At 44.8% G+C, this 19,906-nt stretch overlaps 1 protein-coding gene across 1 annotated transcript in view; it reads right to left on the bottom strand.

Annotated features, from left to right (window-relative positions):
- Window positions 1–19,400, bottom strand: part of XPR1 (xenotropic and polytropic retrovirus receptor 1) — a 100,366-nt gene extending 80,966 nt beyond the window's left edge. Inside the window, exons 1-2 of the mRNA XM_058843331.1 lie at window positions 19,093–19,400; window positions 12,230–12,281 (exon numbers count right to left, since the gene is read on the bottom strand). Of these exons, the coding sequence (XP_058699314.1) occupies window positions 12,230–12,281; window positions 19,093–19,161 (121 nt within the window). The 5' untranslated portion in view covers window positions 19,162–19,400. The remainder of the gene's footprint in view (window positions 1–12,229; window positions 12,282–19,092) is intronic.
- Between the last annotated feature and the right edge of the window lie 506 nt (window positions 19,401–19,906).

The following is a 19,906-nucleotide window of genomic DNA, read 5'->3' as shown; positions in this document are numbered from 1 at the left end:
GAACACTTCATTCTCTAGACTATGCTCTCAAAAGATCATTTTCAAACTCCAACATGAGCTGACTGAAGTAACTGCAAAATATTCTGATAAAAGACTGCAAGTAAATAGTTTCATAGAAATCTCATCTCCCTGCAGTGAATGGAATAAATCCCCCTGCAATATTTTAATTTTGTACTTCCAACACAGTTCAGTATAGGACCTCACAAAAATAAAGCCCTTTGGGTACCAGAAAGTTAAGACAAACTTGAAGCTAAAATTTGGAAGGTACTATTCACTATTAAAAAAAACCTCAAAACAACCAAATTTGAAAGACCACAGTAAGAACCATTATCTTGAAGTTCTTGTGCCACTTCCCCTTGCTACAGCAGAGAATCACTCATTTATCTGCTACTGCATGTGGTGCTTATCCAGCAAAGGTAACAGAAAAATTGAGAGTTTGGCCAAGAGCCATAACTGCAACTCCCCAAAGGATCAGCATAGCTGGAAGTTATGCTGGGGAAATTCAGGTGGCAGGAAAAGAATAATGACAGAAGCCTTTTATAACCACTCCAAAGACAGAAACAGTGCATGTAAGTGAAAAATCTCAAATAGATGTTGAGCTAATTATGTACAGAACAGCACACAATGCTGTAATTCCCCTTCCTTACTTGATAAAGCTTCCAAACATCTCAGAAAGTAATTATCACACTTGAGACCAGCTACCATGAGCCACATGCTACTGCTGAATGCAAAACAAGAGAGGAAAAATAAACCAAAACAAAATAAAATGAGAACTGTGGCCAAGGTGGTAAGAGGGTGATGGAGCAGAAACTCTTCCCAGACTCATCCCATTGTGACCCATATACCTCAGCAACCATGAAATCACTCCCAAAACAGATGGAGATGGCAAAACCCTGACCACACAAAAAGGATTCAATAAAATTGCCTGACGTGTAGAAGACAGCAGAGTTGCTACAATTAAGGTTTGCTGCCTTTGGTTTCAAAACAGCCAGTTAACACATCCCTGTAGGTTAGGTAAAGAGACCATGGGCTCACCATGAAGGACTCGTGTTACTACTGAAATATCAAACTAAAGGATTTGGCAACTGAGCCTTAATATATTATATTGCCAACAGTAGGGGGAACCTTCTGAGCTGGTGAAGAGTTCCTGCATCAGCAATCCCTGACTGACAGCTGGGCTGTTCCAGCCTCCCTCTCCATGTCCCCAGGGAAGTGAATTCTCTGCCTGATGACTAATTCATTACTCGCATTTGTGCTTAGGCAAGTCCAAGCCCAGATCAGGCTCCTTCCAGTGCTGGATTCCTCCTGAGCTGGAAGAACATTTGTTCCATCTTGAGTGCTACCACCACATTAACCCTGCTCAATCTACTGAGAATAACACCTGGAACTGAACCTGGAGGAGCTGCCTGAAAGCAGAAAAGGGATATTAGTACAGATCAGTTCTAGCTGAGCTGTGTTTGGATCTCTGTAACAGGAGGGGCAGATTTGAAAACTCTTTTGTCAGGACTTTTGGAGACTCTGAGGCTTGAGTTCTAAGTCCTATTTAACAGCACAGGTAGGAAACTGATCTTCCCCTCCAAGAACACATGGGTGCAGGTAACACCAGAGCCAAAGGCAGTGCCCTCATGCCCATGGAAATGTGAGGCAGGCAGCAGGATTGGAGCCCTGATCAGCTCCTGTCAGGCTGGCTTCACACAGATGAACCCTCCACTTCTCCCCTCACCACCCTCCTCACTCCTTCCCTTTCTGAGGCCTCTCTACAAAAAGGACATCTGCTGAAGAGAGCAGCAATAAAGCTGTGGCAGGCTCCCTGTTGCTGTTATATTGCTAAAACTCACACCTGATGCATGGGGTATTTTTGCAGGATCTGAAGTGCTGACCAGAACCAGCAGTCACTTTTCAGCAGGATCAGGACAGCAGATGGGGCTGATCAGGTGTGGTGAGCCCTGTCTCTATCCTCTCTGCCTCCAACTGCTCAAAATTTCATTCACAATCTATATTTTACTGGCTTATCCTTTGAAACATGGAGCTTTAATAAACGAGTCTTAGTGATGCCGCATGAATTAAATCCACACCATAAATGACTTTCAAAATCATCACCTCCAGCATCCAAAACGCAATCTCTATATACACAAGTACCACCTGTGAGTATGATTTAATCCAGTTTGATCACAGACAAGAAAAAGGTATTTTGATTTTTTTTCTTTTCCTTTGTCCTCCCTGGGAAGGTTTCCTGTCTCTAGATGACAGGGAACTGCAATCTCCTAAAGGCTTCAGAAGCACGTGAAGCTTCCAAAAGTCGTTTTCCTGCACCTTTGTTCACCAAGGTGCAGCCCCAAGCAATCTAATGGAGAGGTGTGTTCTCCTGTGGCTGGGCAGGGGAGAAATTGAACCTTTGCCTTGGGCTGCTGCAGAGCTCAAGGACCATGAAACAACATGGAATGCCCTATCAGGCTCTCATTTCTCTCCTTGCCTTCTGAATGCTACTTCTGATTAAGGAAGACAAAGTCACACCAAAACACTTGAAGTACAAGCCAAATTGCATTAAGCTATTTATAGAATTCACTTTATAGGTCCATCAGCCAATTCTGCTTGTTATTACCCCATTTTACTGCCTGGCCTGTGACTCAGTCCTACAGCTGAACCCATAAAGGACCTGGGTTCACTCTCAGGAACCAAAATGTACATGCTGCTGATGCTCTGCCACACAGCATTCAAAACACAGAAACTCCTAACAAACTATACAAATGATCAATCAGCTGGAACAGGAGAGAATTAAAATAAAAAAAAGGGGGGTTTAGACCAGCTGTGCCCATTTTTCCCCTACAGCTGACCCAGGAGTGACAAGAAGAGAGGCTGGCACTGAACTCTGCCTCGGCAGATCCATGCAGGGATGGGATCCCAGCAAGGAGGTTCCAGAATAGCAGCCCTGGCCACGTGTCAGAACAAGTCTGCAACAGCGGGACAAGACAGATCCCAAATTATCAGCTCACCCACGCTGATCTTTGCAGCTCCTCTGCATTTTGCCCCACAAAGACATTAGGAGCATTTATAAAAGCATGCAAAAGCAATTACAGTAAAAATAAAAGCAAGGTTATAAACACAGTCTGGATGTCAAATTTGCCTCTTTTTCTATTTAGAGCTGGCATTTCAGCATGCAAAAAATTCTCACTCCCCCTCTAAAACGTGTGCCTGGGGCTATATAGCACATGCAAAATAAATTGCATTTATATTGGTATTTATATTCCCCTCTTCTCAACAACACTGCCTTGCCTCTCTTGTCTAGTCAAATAGCCTGGCAGCTTCTCATCAAAAAGTAGAAATTGGTTTTCCATCTCCTAGGAGATAAACAAGGCTTCCCCCTTGCAGAGGGAAGTCGAGCTGCTGAGTGCACAATTCAAGAAGAGTCAGTGCCCAGAAAGGCTTTGCACCATCCCAGTGATGTCTGTGCCCTCTGTGATCTCAGTCACCACCCTGGACAGAGAAAAACCACTTTAAAAAGTAAATTTATATATTTTCATGCAGTTTTCTTTGTGATTTTTAGTTAAACATAGACAACTCTGACTCATGGTGCTGCTGCCTTACAACTAAGGAATTTTATGTACTCTTTCATACCAGAGGTTAGTAAAATATGCTTTATACCTCTCCATGGTTTTCCCTTCTCAGTTCCCAAAAGAACTGAACTATAGGATCAGGCTTTCACACCTGGGCTGTTCTAATTCAGGGAAAAAAGGTTACCACGCTCAACAAAGGCAGCATAAAACAATCTAAAATATCTTAATGTCTATACAAAAAATATCTTAATATCCATATGGTTGGGTAATAAATAGAATAAACCAGAAATTTTTGAAGTAATTGTTTTTAACAGTGGCTTTGTAAAACCAATATTCTGCAGTTTCAAGCTGTTACTAAAGTTAAAGATTATGTATTTACAAAAAGCACGGTTACATTTTAGAATGAATTCATTTTCTGCTGGATGTCAAACTGTAAGGCTACAGATACAGTGTTAAAAAAAAAAGCCCAACACAGGTGAAATAGTCAACTAGCTTTCATTTTTACTTCAGAAATCAGGAAAGACATGTAACCAGGACTGGGATGACTTTTCACCACATTGTTGCTAATTGTAAAATTACTTAATCAAAGAGACCTTTTCATGTTGAGAGACCGATTGTGCAATAGTCTCTGCGTGCTGTGGCCTTACAGCAGATTAAGAGAACAAAAAGGACCACTCTAGGAAGAGGGACAGCCTTTGGTCCTCTCACCACATCACACAGAGGTGCCACCACTCCATGGCCACTGGCACATTGCCCATTTTTCTGAAGCATCTTACAAGCAGCTATGATGTAGAAGAATGAAATCTCCTTCCAGGGACACTTTGCTCATTCCCTTGCCCACAGCATGCATTTTTAAAGAGAGAGAAACCAATCAAGCTTAATTCATGTTGCATTATTCACTGAGTAGCTACAGACTCATCCAAAAATCTAAATTGTCTAATAATTCAAGTCACCTATATCAAACACAGCGCCAAAGGAATGACTAGAAAGCCTGAGGCTGCCTCATACACAGTAAATCTTGCTGTTAAGACGTCTAGTAAAGCCTTTTTTTGAAACAAAGCAATAAATAATGGCCTCTTCCATAAACATGTGCAGTGCTCTTCATGTGTTCAGCCACTGTGCTGCCTGATATCTCACTGCTGTCTGTCTCCCAGCTTTGCAAATCTACTTTCCAACCCTTGAGTTCTGACCATTAACATGAAACCTGGCACATTCCAGCCAAATTACAAGCAGTGTTAATTCATCTAACCACAGACTGGCATCTTAATGTATGGGAAAGCAAATGCAGGAAGAGAAAAAAGAGAAAAAGAAGAAAAATGGAAAGGAGAAAAGGGGGAAAAGCGGGAAAAGCAGGAAAAGTAGGAAAAGGGAAAAGGAAAAAGTAGGAAAAGGGAAAAAGGAAAAAAGAAAAAAAGGCACAGCTGAACATTTCCTGCCAGAGAAACCTGTCTCCAGGCCCAGCCTGGACTGCCAGGTCCATCTCCCACCTTTACCTCCTGCTCTACACCCAGATCTTGGATTATCCTGGGTTTAACACCTCTTAGCACTCAATACCAAGGTGCTGAAGTAAAGAAAAAAATGGCACAGGACAAAATGACAGAGAGGAACAGTGAAGGGTCTAGAGGGGAAACCATATGAGGAGCGGCTGAGGCCACTGGGTGTGTTCAGCCTGGGGAAAAGGAGACTCAGCACAGTCCACAGCTTCCTCATGAGGGGAAGGAGAGGGGCAGACACTGATCTCTGCCCTCTGGTGCCCAGGGACAGCAGGGTGGGAATGACCTGGTGTTTTTTTGGTTGGATATTAGGAAAAGGCTGCTCATCCAGAGGGTGGCTGGGCACTGGAATGGGCTCCCCAGAGAAGTGGTCACAGCACTAAGCCTGACAGAGCTCAAGGAGCATTTGGACAGTGCTCTCAGGCACACAGTGCCACTCTTGGGGATGGTCCTGTGCAGGGATGATCCTCATAGATCCTCCCAACTGAGAATTTTCGATGGTTCAATTAACTGCCTGTTCCTAAGCCTTGAGCCTGCTTTTTGGTATGCTTAGGACTTGAGTTCTTCAACAGAAATGTGTCAGAGCAGCCTGAGCTGCTGCCGAAGCTGCACAGGACACACCACAAAGCAGAGGAAAAAGGAAGAAGGCTTGCTCAGCAGCAGCTCAAGTTTCCAGGCTTGTCCACACAGATGAAGCAGAGAATCAGCCACGAGCTGGCTATGGGGCAAATGGAAAGGGTGAGGAAATCCAGCATTTCCACTGACCGCAATCACAAGCTTCCTTCATAAAGAAACAGTGATCAACCTGCTAAACAAACCACCTACCCTCCATGACCTTCTTGGTTACCCTGCATGATCCCACACCACCCTGAGAACCCCAGAGAGGCTCCCACTGGCTCCAGGAGATTTTCTGAAACAAGTGGTTTATAAGAAGTGAAAAAGCTCAAGCATCTGCAGGCAGGACAGGACCCTGAGCATACCAGCCAGCCCTGAAAGTACTCTCACACCACAGCTTCAGAACCTGTGGTCTACAGGAAAGTAATGACATCAAACCTTGTATTGGCTGCTTGTCTCCACAACCAACAAATCACCTTCAATCACTCAATCACTACTCACTAGCCTGGGGATAGACTTTCTAGCAGAGCCTGTTGTGTTAGTGATGGTTTTAATGTGAAAGAGGGTCACTTTAGATTACACATAAGGAAGATGTTTTTTACACAGTGAGGGTGGGGAAACCCTGGTACAGAGAAGTTGTGTCTGCCCCATCCCTGAAAGTGTTCAAGACCAGCCTGGACACAGCCTGGAGCAACCTGGTCTAGTGTTTTACTAATTTAATTTATTAATTTTACTAATTAATTTACTAATTTTGTACTAATTTAGTACAGATGTTGCTCAGGCGGAAAGATGATGCAGGTTTCATCAGGGGATTGCCTTGTAAAAAGATGAAGAGCATCTGGAAGAATAACACTGTCCAGTGGAAGGTGTCCCTGCCCATGGCAGGAGGGCTGGACTAGATGACCTTTATAAGTCCCTTCCAAGCCAAACCACTCCCTGATTCCACCCTGAGACTCCAGCTCTGTGCCTAACCTGACCTTTATTCTACATCCACGTTACTCTCATTACTGGTTAAGCACAATTCAGCTTCTTGGTGCTCATCACCTCAGAGGAAGTCACTGTACCAGCAGCGTGGGTGGGTGTGCTCTGCTCTGAAGGCACAGAAAGTGGCAGGGCTTGGTACAAAGCAGTCTCTGTGCTGCCTTGCTGTGAGCACTGAACCGCTTCTGACAGCAAAATGACTTCTACATGAACGGTACTCCACGTTTTCACTCAGGCATCTGTGCTCCAAATATTTTAGTGAGCATCCAGCTGTTCTCTCTGGACCCTACTCCAACCATATGCACTGTTTACCTTTCAAATTGTATTGCTCCAAGGGAAGAGAAACCAGACATCATCTCCTTCTAAATGCTGGTATGCTGCCAATTTCTCCTCCTGTCCACCGTTTGCACACTCTGGGAGCTAACGTTTTCCACAAGCCCAATAACCTATTTTTCTACAGCTAATGCAATACCTGGCATCAGGTCTCCAGCTGAGAAGGGGATTGTCACAGGATTGTAATTTTTTTTTTTTTGTTGTTAGTTTACATACTAATTATAAATACAGAGGCCTACAGACTGAATTACAGCCTAGACAGAATCCAGGAGCTGCATCTGGGGTGTAGGACACCAACCCATTGTCCTCATGGGTGTGTGACAACACGTTGAAATAAAGACAAAGCATTAATCTCTTTGTGGCTGCTTCTGATGTGCAGCACTTCTGTTGAAGACTCTTTTAAGCCTTAAGCATTCCCATGTAAACAAAACCTCAAGCCGCTACAAAGTAAGCTTGTGCAATTGGAAATAAATGTTTATTTTGAAATAAAAAGAAGACATCTGCATATATACAGACAAATCTTAAGCCTTTGATCAACCCTCCAAAGCATGTCTGCATGTAACAAAAACTGTCAGGCTCATAACTTCCTCTGGAAAGAAAAAGAATGTGATGTCCCACACCCTACTTATTCACCAAGATTATTTATCCCCATAAAGAATACTGTTTTGTTTATTCAGTAACACAAATAAATCCAAACTAAAGATCTGTAGCTGTCAGTTAACGGGGCAAGTGCTTTTCACATGAAAGCAGAAACAAGGGTGGAATAACATGGGACAGGCTGCCAGTGCTGGCACTCTCAGAATGTCCCAAACTTGCACCTCTTGCTTTCCTAATCCATCAAGAGTAAACAGGTGACCACGAAGATTACGGGCCCCAGCAGAGGATATCTGTCACCACTAAAGCTTTTCCCCCACTAATTAATGTTGTTTTAACACCAGCTCTTACCTTTGGGTTTGAATTCTACCCTAGAACATCTGTACTCCCCACTCCTACCCCAATACACCATTCCATCCCCACATAATCAGTGTGATCCTTGTTTGAAAGGCGCCACTGGAACAGGGGATTGGGTTTAAGTAATTTCCAGAATAAGAGGATACAACAGGACGCTCTTGTACCATCTGATATTTCAACAACAATATTTGTTTACACAAGTATTAAAGGAAGGATAAATTTAAATATCTGGAAGGCAAATATTCTAGGAAATAATATTTAGAGTGGCTCCTGTCCATTCAAGCAGATAATGAGGATGAATAATTTACAGCTGCACTTTTGTGTCCGCAGCATCGTAAGGAGCTTGGGGAGATGCCGACACATCTGCTCACCAAGTGGAATAATCAGGAGCACTCCAAGCAAGAGTGGTCCAGTAACCTGTTTTACTTAGGTGTCAAATGGAACAGGAAGCAGTGGGAGGACAAGGAAACAACAAGAGAACAAAACAAAACCAAAACAAAAAAAAACAAAGAAAAAGAAAACCAAAACAGCATGCCCCCAGCGAGGTCAGAATTTCATGCTTTTGCTACGCTCAGGTTTTGCCTCTAAATCATCACAGATTCTTGCTAAAGGTATCTTAGGGTCAAATAAGGTTGCCTGGTCTGGCACACTTGCAATCAGACCTTCCTGCCATGCCACAGGGACTCAGGAGCCATGAATGATATCCTGGGAGCAGCATCCACTCACCCTCCTTGTTCCAGTAACAGCGAGCAGAACGCTCCAAACAGCTAAGGAAGCAAACACGCTCCAGAGAACTCTCCAGAAGCCAAGCAAGTCTCATCATACAACTGGGAATCCAGCATGGTTTGATACCTTTTCCAGTGATGTGCAAGGGATTGAATTAACAGACTGAACACTAATTTAGTACAGATGTTGCTCAGGTGGAAAGATGGTGCAGGTTTCATCAGGGGATTGCCTTGTAAAAAGATGAGGAGCATCTGGAGGAATAACACTGGCATATAAAAACTGTCATTACAAAGGAGACAGATGGATGGAAAAAAAAATGTATCTTTGAACAGATTAAAGAAATCTATGTGTACAGCTAGAAACTGCCAGAAATGACATGTTACAGTCTGGAATAACTCACGTGGAACATAGGGAGCCACAGCACCTTGCAATTGTTTGAGGGGGCAGCTATAAACAACCTCTTCCTACTCTACAGCCTGGATTGGTTTTGCTTATCCACCTCTACAAGGCTTTTTGTTAAAAATCACAGTCTGTATATTACCCAAAAATAGGAAAAAGCAGATAGGCATGGGTGTGATTCAATGTAGCACAGTGAGAAGGGTCACCATATATCCACAGAACGAACTGCACAATTTGGAGCCAAGATCCTCTTCCCAACAGCACTTTGTCCACTAAAGCAGCACAAGCAACTTTCCCTTGCAGACTCTAAGAGTCATTCTGAAGTTAGGTTTGTTTACCCACCCACAAACAGAAAATGCCTAAATACAAACCCAAAGAAAGCTATTCATGATGGGTGGCTCACCTATTACCTTGCCTTGCCTATTATTTACATGCCTTGGTTGGGTAGCACTTTTTTTAGTTATTATAAAGAATTTCCAAAGTGCTTTCAGCATTCCACTAAGCAATAGGAAGCATTTCTTGTCTACACACAAATTTTACTGACTTAGTAAGCAGCCTGCAGCAGAAAATGAAGAAATTCATTCACAAATGCCAGATCACACATGCAGCCGAGCAGAATAAGAACCAGGAACAGCCCCAGCTTTGCTGAACAAAACTCCCTTGTCTTCACAATCCAATATATTATCCAAAGATTAGCTTACAATTCATGCAAGGTAAATCAGAGCCAACCCTGGAGCTCTGCAGCGTGTCTGTGATCAACGAGATCAATTAATAAATGGATTTTAGTTAGACCAGTCTAAAATGAGATTACATTAGGCTCATACTGGGAGGCTGGGTTTCAGTAGCACAGCTCTGTAGTTTCTGTGCTAAGCTCACAACAACACAGAAGTATCCATTGCAAAATCCATATTAAACTGGAAATATGCAGGCCAACAGCCAGCCCCTGACAGTAGCTACTACATTCCCTCTCAAAATTCAAGGAACGTGCTCCATCTCCTCTGATAGGGACTAGAGCAGTGTTCTGGGCATGATTTGTGTGCAGCCACCTACTAAACCTGGCCTAAAGTTTCTATGAACAAATGCAGAAGGGCTTAAAAAAAAAAAAAAGGATGTAAGCAACAGGGATGGAAAAAAGGTGAAGCACAAAAGGTGAAGGAATTAGTGGAACTGCCCTCAATTTAGGGTGGGTCAGGCAGACAGACTTCAATAAGAATGGTTTAAAACAGTGTGGATTATATTCTCTACAGTAAAGAGGAAAAGACCCAACCCCTCCAGAAATGAACAGAACATTGTTCTACTGATGGAAACTGTCTTAGTTGCTTTCCTTTTGTTGAGGTTTTTAAAGCATCAAAGGAGGCAGAAGCACAAGTTAAAATTCTAACAGTGTTTAAAAGAGCATAAATATAATGTCATTTCATTCACCTCCTCTTTCTTTGCCAAATCTGTTTACACACAAACATCACAGCACATTACAGAACACCACTGTAACACAAGCACTGAAATTAAAGAAATCAAAATGCTGAATTTAGAACGAGCAACTCAAGCCCACCTTGAAACCCTAGAGAACCCCAGCCAAGCCCAGGAATTCCCATTCCAGCATCAGACTACAAACTTCCATTAGCACAGACACCATTTGCTCACACTGTCAATAATAAACCAATGGACAGAAGAGAGGAAATAAAAAAAAAAAAAGTCTTACAATTGCTACAATCTCCCATAAAAATATTGCTGGATTTTCAATAACATTAGTAAATTGTCTTTAAAAGTTACTGTAGTCAGTTTGGCCTACACAGAAAACTTCAGTTCCTCTTAGTCTAATTCTGTTGGGGAGAAAGGTTTGTGGGTGGGTTTTATGCAATTTTGCTACTTTAAAATAATAAAGCAAGACTTTCCTCTTTGCCAGTGTATGCTGAGTTTTCCAAAGATAACCCATAGATTTTGGATTCTAGGACCTTTAGAAACCTAGTTCTAGGACCTGTACTTTAGAGAAAAGTCTGATTCTTTTAACAAAATTAGCAGGATGAGTTGAGTGAGCTACGAAGTGTCAGGTTAAATTTAAAAATTACACCTGCCTGAGCATTGCTTCCACAAAGTTTTCAGCTTGGAATGCACCTCTGAAGAGTTTAAGGACAGACTGCCCCATCCTACACACACTCTCTTAAACTATTAATTATTGCAGCTCTGGTTTTAAAATTCTAATTGAAGAGCAGGTGGAGTTAAGTTAAATTAAAAAAAAAAAAGATCACATTTTATTAACTACGTCACACCTCATTTCCCAGTTCTAATCAACAAAAGGAAAGTAATTAATGAAGTAACATGAAGAATGACCAGCATTACTGATGTTAGACAGCTGACTTCACAAGGAACAGCACTTGCTCTCCTTCTCTATAAATATACAAGAAGCCTAGGGCCATGTTCAGAAATTAGTAAAATTAACTCTGCAATCAAAGTGAAAATAATAAAGGTAAGGAGGTTATGAAGCAGTTGGAAATCCATATGAAGGGCAAGAAAGTAAGGAGTAAAGCAACACAGAGGCAAAAACTCTTCAGTACTTTAAAGACAACAAAAGGAAGAAAGATACAGAAATTAAAAGGCTCTATTAAGAAATTTTGCACAGATCATCACTTAATTAAACAAACTATTTAAAATGCAGTGAGCTCAAAACCAAACACCTTACTGGAATAACCTAGAGCAGTCAGAGGCGATAAACACATGCAAATAAGAAGAGATACTCATGTCCACATGGGAGAGGCAGCACAGCATTCAGGGAGGAACAGAACAAAAGGATGAGACTCTTCCAGCTCAAATCACCAGTAACAAACCAGGAACCAGTGTCTCTCCAGCACAGCTATCTCCCAGAGTGGCTGGCTCTCACAGGAAAACAAAGCTCTATTCTCAAGCAATGAAGAAAATACTTCCACCACTGAATGACCTTATAAGCAAGAGGAATCCAGCTGTTGCTGTCTCAAACTATACAAAGACATTTATTGTCCCAATGAAAGAGGACAAAGGGTTCTAACAATCAGAAATAGCACGCAGGCTGTGAAAGGCCAGGCATTTGCCCATCAGGATATTAAGTTTACCAATTTAGGAGGACTGAGGACAGAAAAGTAGCAGGACTACGTGTCCAGCACCCAGTGCCAAGAAAAACACAACTGTGGGTTACAATTTGCTTACCTTCTATAGAAGGGGCCTGGTCCACAGCTGCATATAGCATCTCTTTCAAAGCCTGCAAGGGAAAAGCACAGAACAAGGAACACAGTTAGTATTAAGAAGTAAAAAAAAAAAAAAATTACACAGTTTTGATACACCTGTTTGAAAACAAAAGCAATTAAAGCCCTTTTATCCTGCAGACTGGCACAGAAAGCTATGGTACGTGATGTCAAGGCTATCACAGATATTTCTGTTCACAAGTGAAACAGATTCATGTTTACTGACTGCTTTGTCTGAAACCTGTTATCTTACTAATCTATAAAATTTATTCCAACCGTACATTTCAGCGTCTTCCCTCGGAAAAATGTTTCCCAGTCAGTAGGATGCTAAAGGCTTTACATTAAAAAAATGAAGAAATAACAAGAAAACCTGAAGTGTTGCGTGACACAGAGGAGTTTGTCAAGGCAAATGGAGGAAAAGCAGCCTCAGGGATTTCTCACCACTGTTATACAGGAGCACAAAACCACACATACATTCTAAAAGCTATAGACAACATGATGAAGGAGATTATGGAACCAAGGGTGACTGCCTTCTCTAGAGGTGGGGAACCAAAGGGCAACATTAACACCAGGCAGAATTAATTAATTAATCAGGTTTCAGGTCCTGGAGGCACCATGAGCTCCCTTGCAGCTCCTTTCTGGAAGTCCTCTGTCCCAGGCAGTTGTTAAGGTGCTGGTGTCGCTCCAGGCACAGATTAAAGATCTGCTCACTCACATCCCCATGAACTGAATTCAGACCAATGACTGAAGGAATGAGGTGAGTTCAGGGGAGGGTCTCAATGATGATCAGGGGGTTGGAGCATGTCTGCTATGGAGACAGGGTGAAAAAGAGCTGGGGGTGCTCAGCTGGGGCTCCAGGGAGATCTCAGTGCCCCTTCCAGTGCCTAAAGGGGCTCCAAGAGAGCTGGGGAGGGACTTCAGACAACAGCCAGGAATGACAGGACAAGAGAGAATGGATTCAAACTGACAGAGTGCAGGTTTGAATAAAATATTAGGAAAAAAGTTCTTCCCTGTGAGGGTGGTAAGGCCCTAGCACAGGTTGTCCAGAGAAGCTGTTCCAGTGTCCTGGAAGTGTTCAAGGCCAGGTTGGACAGAGCTTGAAACAACCTGGTTTAGTGGAAAGTGCCCCGACCCATGGCAGGGAGTTAGAACAAGATGATCTTAAATCCAACCCAAAACATTCTAGGGTTTTATCAATAACCTGAACCACAATTTGGGAATTAGAAGCCAAGGAGAAAGACCCATTCCTACTGCAAAGTGATTTGCTTACACCTCACATCTTAAAGCCCATACTGAATGTATGCCCTCTTCCAGCACCACAGAAAACCAAACTTATTCCCTCACTTTTGAGCCCACAGAAATCCAACACAAAAAAGTCATTCAGGTCTTCTTAGTTCCTATCTATTCTGCCTGAATCTCAGCATATCCCTTACTTGTATAAACCTGAAAGATAGCAGAAGCAGAGGTGTGTGCCACAGCACCCCAGGACAAAACCTCACAGCCTAAATGACAAATCACCCAACACCCTCGAGGTAAAAACCACCAGCTCAGCAGCTGGGAACTGAGCACTGTTGTAACACGGTGGTTACGATCCTGTTGGGTAAATACAAGGTCTAAAGGACAAGTCTGTTTATCACAAGATATCCAAGGTGGCTGCTTACACCGGCAGCTCTGGCATCTCTCAAAGGTCTGGCTCCTGAGTCCACAGAGGTCTCAACAAAGGTCACTTGCATAATTGTTTTCCCAACTAAGCCACTGCTGGATGATCCTCGTTCCAGCAGCACAGCTCTCCTCTACTCTTGGTGCTTTTCTAAAATTCCTCAGGAGCACTGGCCACTTCAGTCCCTTTCCCCCGTGACTCACTGGTCAGCAGCACATGATCTGCCCCTGCACACCAAGCAGTGAAAAAGTCTTCCTCCTTTTCCATCCCACTCGTCATCCTCACCTACCAGTAACTTTTTCCATGAACCACAACCACATGCCACAGGCTAAACAAACCAAAGAGACAGCACATTGAAAGTCACTGTAGTAATAACTCATCTCTTAACCCACCCAGAGGTAAACTCAGTGTAATTCCTGTCTCTGGCTTTATCAGTCATTTAGAAAAAAAAAAAAAAAACAAATTAAAAAGGACAACACTGACAGTCCTGCACTAAACAATCTTGAAAGCTGAAGGTGTCAGTCGTCCCAGAGACCTCTCCCCATGCAGACTGACATAGTACAATCTGGCAGCTGCAGGGCAGCAGATTTTGTTACTGCTTTCCTGACCTATATAAGTAAACCAATAACCTGAAAGTGAAAGACTCAGTGCTCCTTCACACCTAAACTATTTAGTCCTCTAGATTACAGAATTTCAGAGCCGATCGTTTACAAAAGTTATCCATCACTGTCAATGTGAAACACTTAGGAATTACTCTTCCTGCCCTCAAACTAAATAAAATGGGTTATTTCCCTGCTTTAGACTGTGCCAGTGCTACAACTCACACAATCAGTAAACTTGTGGAAATACATATGAGAGAACAAAAAAAAAAAAAGAAAACACTTGAAAATGCAACCATCAGACCCTAACAGTGAACAAAATCAAGGACAAAAACCTTAAAACACTCAAAAAACCCTACTGTTTTAAAAGGAGTCTTTCAAACCACTTCTGCTCCTCTAAGCTCGTCCGCTAACAGCCCGAAGGACAAATAGTGAAATAGCACAACAGATTTGTGTCAGGAGGTGGCAAGCCTGGGTGTGAACTGCCTATCATGAAGCTGGGTTTGACGAGCAGAATTGGCCACTTCCCAAAAACTGAAAGCCTGTTTCTTCAAGAGAGACTCTAAAGGCAAGCAGGCAACCTCAGCTATCAGTTTCCTCTCTCCCCACCTACTTCCTGCTGCAGGTGGTGTCTGGGAGAAATGATGCCTAAAACTCAACAACCTGTTTCTCTTCTGCAGCAGCAAAAGGACTTAAAAAACCTGGAATCTCCCTCAAAGGGGAGAGAGGTCACCTGCTCACACCTTTACCCATGTCTCCCATGAACTTTGCACCTGTAATAACTGTTCTGCTCCTCCTCCCTCCCCAGCTGCTGCAATTTCAAAGGTATTATGTACTTTATCTATAAAAATGCCACCAGATTTCTGCAGAGAAACAAATTCAGGCCAGATTAACTGCAACCAAACAGCCATCTGGCAACTGTGCAAGTGAGTTGTACAGTTCCATCAGCTGGACGTGCAGACACACACATTTAAAAGTCTGAGCAGGCAGAGCTATGTTCTCCTCCTGAAAGCGCTCCAAAGAGAGGGACACGAGAGCAAAGGAACCCAGGAGGGTTTGTGGATAAACAGGACCAACAACCCCAGTATTTCACTGCATCAAAAATGAGCATTATATGCAGCAGAGCACACTCTCAGCCAAAAAAAAAAGCAGCATCAGCTGAAATCCATGCGAGAGTTACCTGAATTTTTTCAGTATGTGGAAATGAGAATTTAGTCATCTGACACAAAAAGTTGGGATTTTGTTTGTTTTCATGCTTTTCCCGTTTTCCATTTTTCCTGTTTTCCAAAGGAACTGAAGGGTAAATGAATGGCACAAAACTTTTAAGGCAAAATGGCCATAGTTTGCCAGGCTAGGAAAATGTGATTCACTTTACAGAAGAAAATGCACTGCCAGATCCCCTACAACAAGGTGAGCAAACCTTTTCACTGCTGCTGCCAGGGTAAGGCACATCCACATCATTTCATGCAATCTTTAGAAGGGAAATTTGGAATGGAAAGCCAAATCAAGTCAATCAAGGTTTGTGTAAATATGAATAGCATTCATTGCCATTTTCCCTCTTTTCTGTAAGCCAAGTGCTCCTTCTCAAAAAGCAGATGTACAGTAATGGTCACTGCAGAGCTTTTGCTGAAAGAAAATAAGAATCTAAGTCACACCTATTAAAATATATCTTACTTTTGCCTGTTAAAAGAAAATTAATGGATTTTTCTCTCCCTAAAGCTCTCACCCTGACTACCAGCCCCTAAACCCTGGCAACTTCCATACTTCCTGCAAGCACACTTAGAATACTTAAACTGAATATTTTTGGAGGGAAAGAGCATGTTAATGGTAAGAAGTTTTGAGGACTGTCAATTGTTAAAGACCACCTGAAACTGAAACTACATTTTTAGGTATTAAAAACACAACAATCTCATTCCTCTTTCTGATGTTATCACCAACAGATTACACCTGGTCTGACTGGCAAAGCTCCCCCAGGCACACTTCAAACCCCATCCAAGGATCTCACAGGTTACCTGGGTCCTGCCACACTCCAGGAATCCAATGAAAATAACTACAAATACCAGAGCAGAAAATTAAGAAGAGGGTATGTAAGCTTTACAACACAGAACGACTTAGAGGAAACAATTTTTACATCATCTTTTAGTCCTTTCATGGGGAACAGCTTCAAACTGAAAGAGAGCAGGGTTAGATCAGATATTATGCAAAAAAATCTTCCCTGAGGGTGGGGAGGCCCTGGCACAGGTTGCCAAGAGAAGCTGTGGCTGCCACATCCCTGGGAGTGTCCAAGGCCAGGCTGGATGGGGTTTGGAGCACCCTGGGATAGTGGAAGCTGTCCCTGCCCATGGCAGGGGATGGACAAGAGGATTTTCAAGGTCCCTTCCAACCTAAACCATTCCAGAATTGTGTCATCTTAAAGGTGACGTGCTGGAAACAGGAAGAATCTTTTCAGAGTTAAAAACCTACCCGGGAAGATCTCTCACTCTGAAAGGGTGGTTCCCGCTTTAATTAAGAAGGAAAAGCTAGAAACTGTGAGGTGAAGAAACATTATAACACTATTAAATATACAAATAGTGTTTTAAAATGTTACTGTGACACCTTCTGTGAGCAGCGCTGCATACAAGTAACACAAGGCGAAGTTTTAACCTCACATTTGCTAAACGCCTGGGAATTTTTCTGGACAAAGGAGGGCTGGGTGCTTTTTGCCTCGGGAATAATCAACAAGTAAACGGAGGTAGTGCTGGGCTTTTATGCACTGCACCCACACGACCACCAGTTACTGAATAATAAATGCCAGGCTATTCCATCACTGTAAAATGCATGAGCAGGAGGCTGACTCACATCCAGCCAGCTGCAACAAGGCAAACAAAGAGTTTGAAAGTTGTTACTGAAAGGGAGGGTGAGGTTTGTGTTTTCGTTCACCCCACATTAAGCTGTCTATCCTAGGAGGAGATTACTTGTGATTAGAAAGAGTAACAACTTGAAGGAAGTTTTTACTGAAATCTACATTTTAAACTGGGATGGAGGAAGGGAGGATGACATAATAATAGTGCCCCAGTTAAAACAGATGAAAATTAACCTCCCGTAATGAAAACAGAATGGCAGAGGAGCAGCGGAGCTCTTCACACATTAATCGAGGTGTTGTAGTTCACTGGGTCTCCTTACCCTCTTACCCTCAGATCTTTCACCCTTTCATTTCCCCCTTGCCTTCCCCTCCAACCCACCTCCAAAGCTGCTCTTGGGAAGATATCCAAGTTTTCTGTTTCCAGGAACAGAAGACAACTCTCACAGGGATAACCCATCAGAGACATGATGCAGAACTGGCCCTTTATTTTATCAAGACAATGGTTTTCTTCCTCCTTAAAGACTGATGGCATTATTTGGCCATCTAGCTCTCCACATAACTCAAGGAGATCACAATATTGCTGTAAAGCCAATTCCAACTGCACTTTTTATTTAAACATCCGTTCCTCTGCAGTCAGGTAGAGGAAAACAAAGGAAGAGTGAAAAGGGCAGATATAAACTTTTTAAGAATGACGTTATAACAAAGCAAGCTAAGATAAATGTGGTTTTCCTTGCAAATGCAGACAGATTAATAGGCATAAGATAAATAAATTGCTATTATAGTGCTAGGGAGAGAGAAAATACAGGCCCTCAAACAATAACAAATGTTGCGTGGTTTTAACTGAGTCAAGCAGTCAAGAAGTTTTGCTGATTGTGGCTGTCCTATAATCAGCTTTCCGTTGTCTAGATTTAATTATTACTTGTGGAAAAGACGTCGCCGGCACCTGCCACTTTTACTGCTGACACTAGAATAGGAAATGGTTTTACTACAAATAACCACCTCCAGCTCCATCCAGTTCAACCCAAGCCCAGAACCAGTGTGATAAATCTGAAACTATGCAATCAGCGTGACCTTTAGCAGGCTGGCAAAATAAAGCCAAAAAAAAAGCTGTATTCTGCAGATAATTCACGATTAATGCAGCAGAACTTGGTGCAAACAGTGCTCACAAACGCCCCGACTGGAGTGTGAAGCAGCGAGATGCAGAGCCTTACTTAAAAATGATCATAAAACGGGAGTTGATGGGGGTTTGGCGCCCTGTTTTGGGGGGCTCGGGGGAGTTGATGGGGGTTTGGTGCCCTGTTTTGGGGGGCTCGGGGGAGCCGAGAGCGCTACCGGTGAGCCCGGCAGGGCGTCCGGAGCTGCCCAGCCCAGCGGGATCGTCCTTGGGAGGCCGGGAACCTCTCAAAGTCACCGCTGCTCCGCCGCCGGGGCCGGGAACCGGCGCTGGTGCTGAAGCCCCGCCGGGGCTGCGGCGGGGCCGGCGGTGCCCGGGTGTGCCGAGCTCCGCACCGCGCGTGTGCCCCGACCTCTGTCCCCCGGCAAGAGGTTACAGGCGGTAATTAATTCATTAATTAATGAACCGGACAGCCGAGGGGTGCCGGACACACACACACACACACACACACACACATACACACACGCTGCCTCTCCATCAGCACCTCCCCGCGGCACGGCGGGCAGCGGGAGGCGCGGGGTGCCGGTGCCCGCAGCCCTGCCGGGGGCCGTACCTCATACTGGATGTATTGCTTCCGCCACTCGGGGGTGATGTGCGCCGCGAGGTGCTCGGCGAACTTCATCCTGCTGCTGCCGCCGCCGCCGCCGCCGCCGGCGGGCCGGGGCCGCGCTCGCTCCGCGCCCGCAGAGCCGCCTCGGCGGCGCCTGGCTGCGAACGGGTAGTGGGGGGCGGGGGGGGTCCGCCGCCACCGCACATGGGCCCCCGCCCGCCCGCCCCGCCACTCCTCAGCCCGCCTCGGGCCTCCTCAGCGCCGCCCCGCCGCTGCCGCCGCCTCCTCGGCCGCCGCCGCCGCCATGTTCGCCACCGCCTCCCGCCGTCACCGCCCGCAGCCAACCGGCACCGGCACCGCGCGTCCCCGGCACCGCCGCCCGCCCACAGCCGCGGGGCGGGGCCTGCTCCCGGCACCGCCCCGGGCCCGCCCGCCCGCCCCGCGGCACCGCCGCGCCGCCGCCCCGGGGCGGGGCCCCCGCCCGGCACCGCCCTGAGGGGAGGCGCCGTTCCCGCGCCGGCCGCCGGGGGGCGCCGCGGGGCGCGCGGGGTCAGGGTCAGGGTCAGGGTCAGGTGCGGGGCGCGGGAGCGACAGCCGAGACCCCCGGGATGGACGGGACAGCCCCGGGGGAGAGCGGGGCTGCACGGGGAGAGACGGGAACGGGGATGGGAACGGGGATGGGGACGGGGATGGGGACGGGGATGGGGATGGGGATGGGGATGGGGACGGGGACGGGGATGGGGATGGGGATGGGAACGGGGATGGGAACGGGGATGGGGATGGGGACGGGGACGGGGATGGGGACGGGGATGGGAAC

Source organism: Poecile atricapillus, chromosome 7 (assembly GCF_030490865.1).
Source record: "Poecile atricapillus isolate bPoeAtr1 chromosome 7, bPoeAtr1.hap1, whole genome shotgun sequence".
Classification (NCBI taxonomy): Eukaryota; Metazoa; Chordata; class Aves; order Passeriformes; family Paridae; genus Poecile; species Poecile atricapillus.
This window is presented reverse-complemented; position numbering and strand designations above follow the sequence as displayed.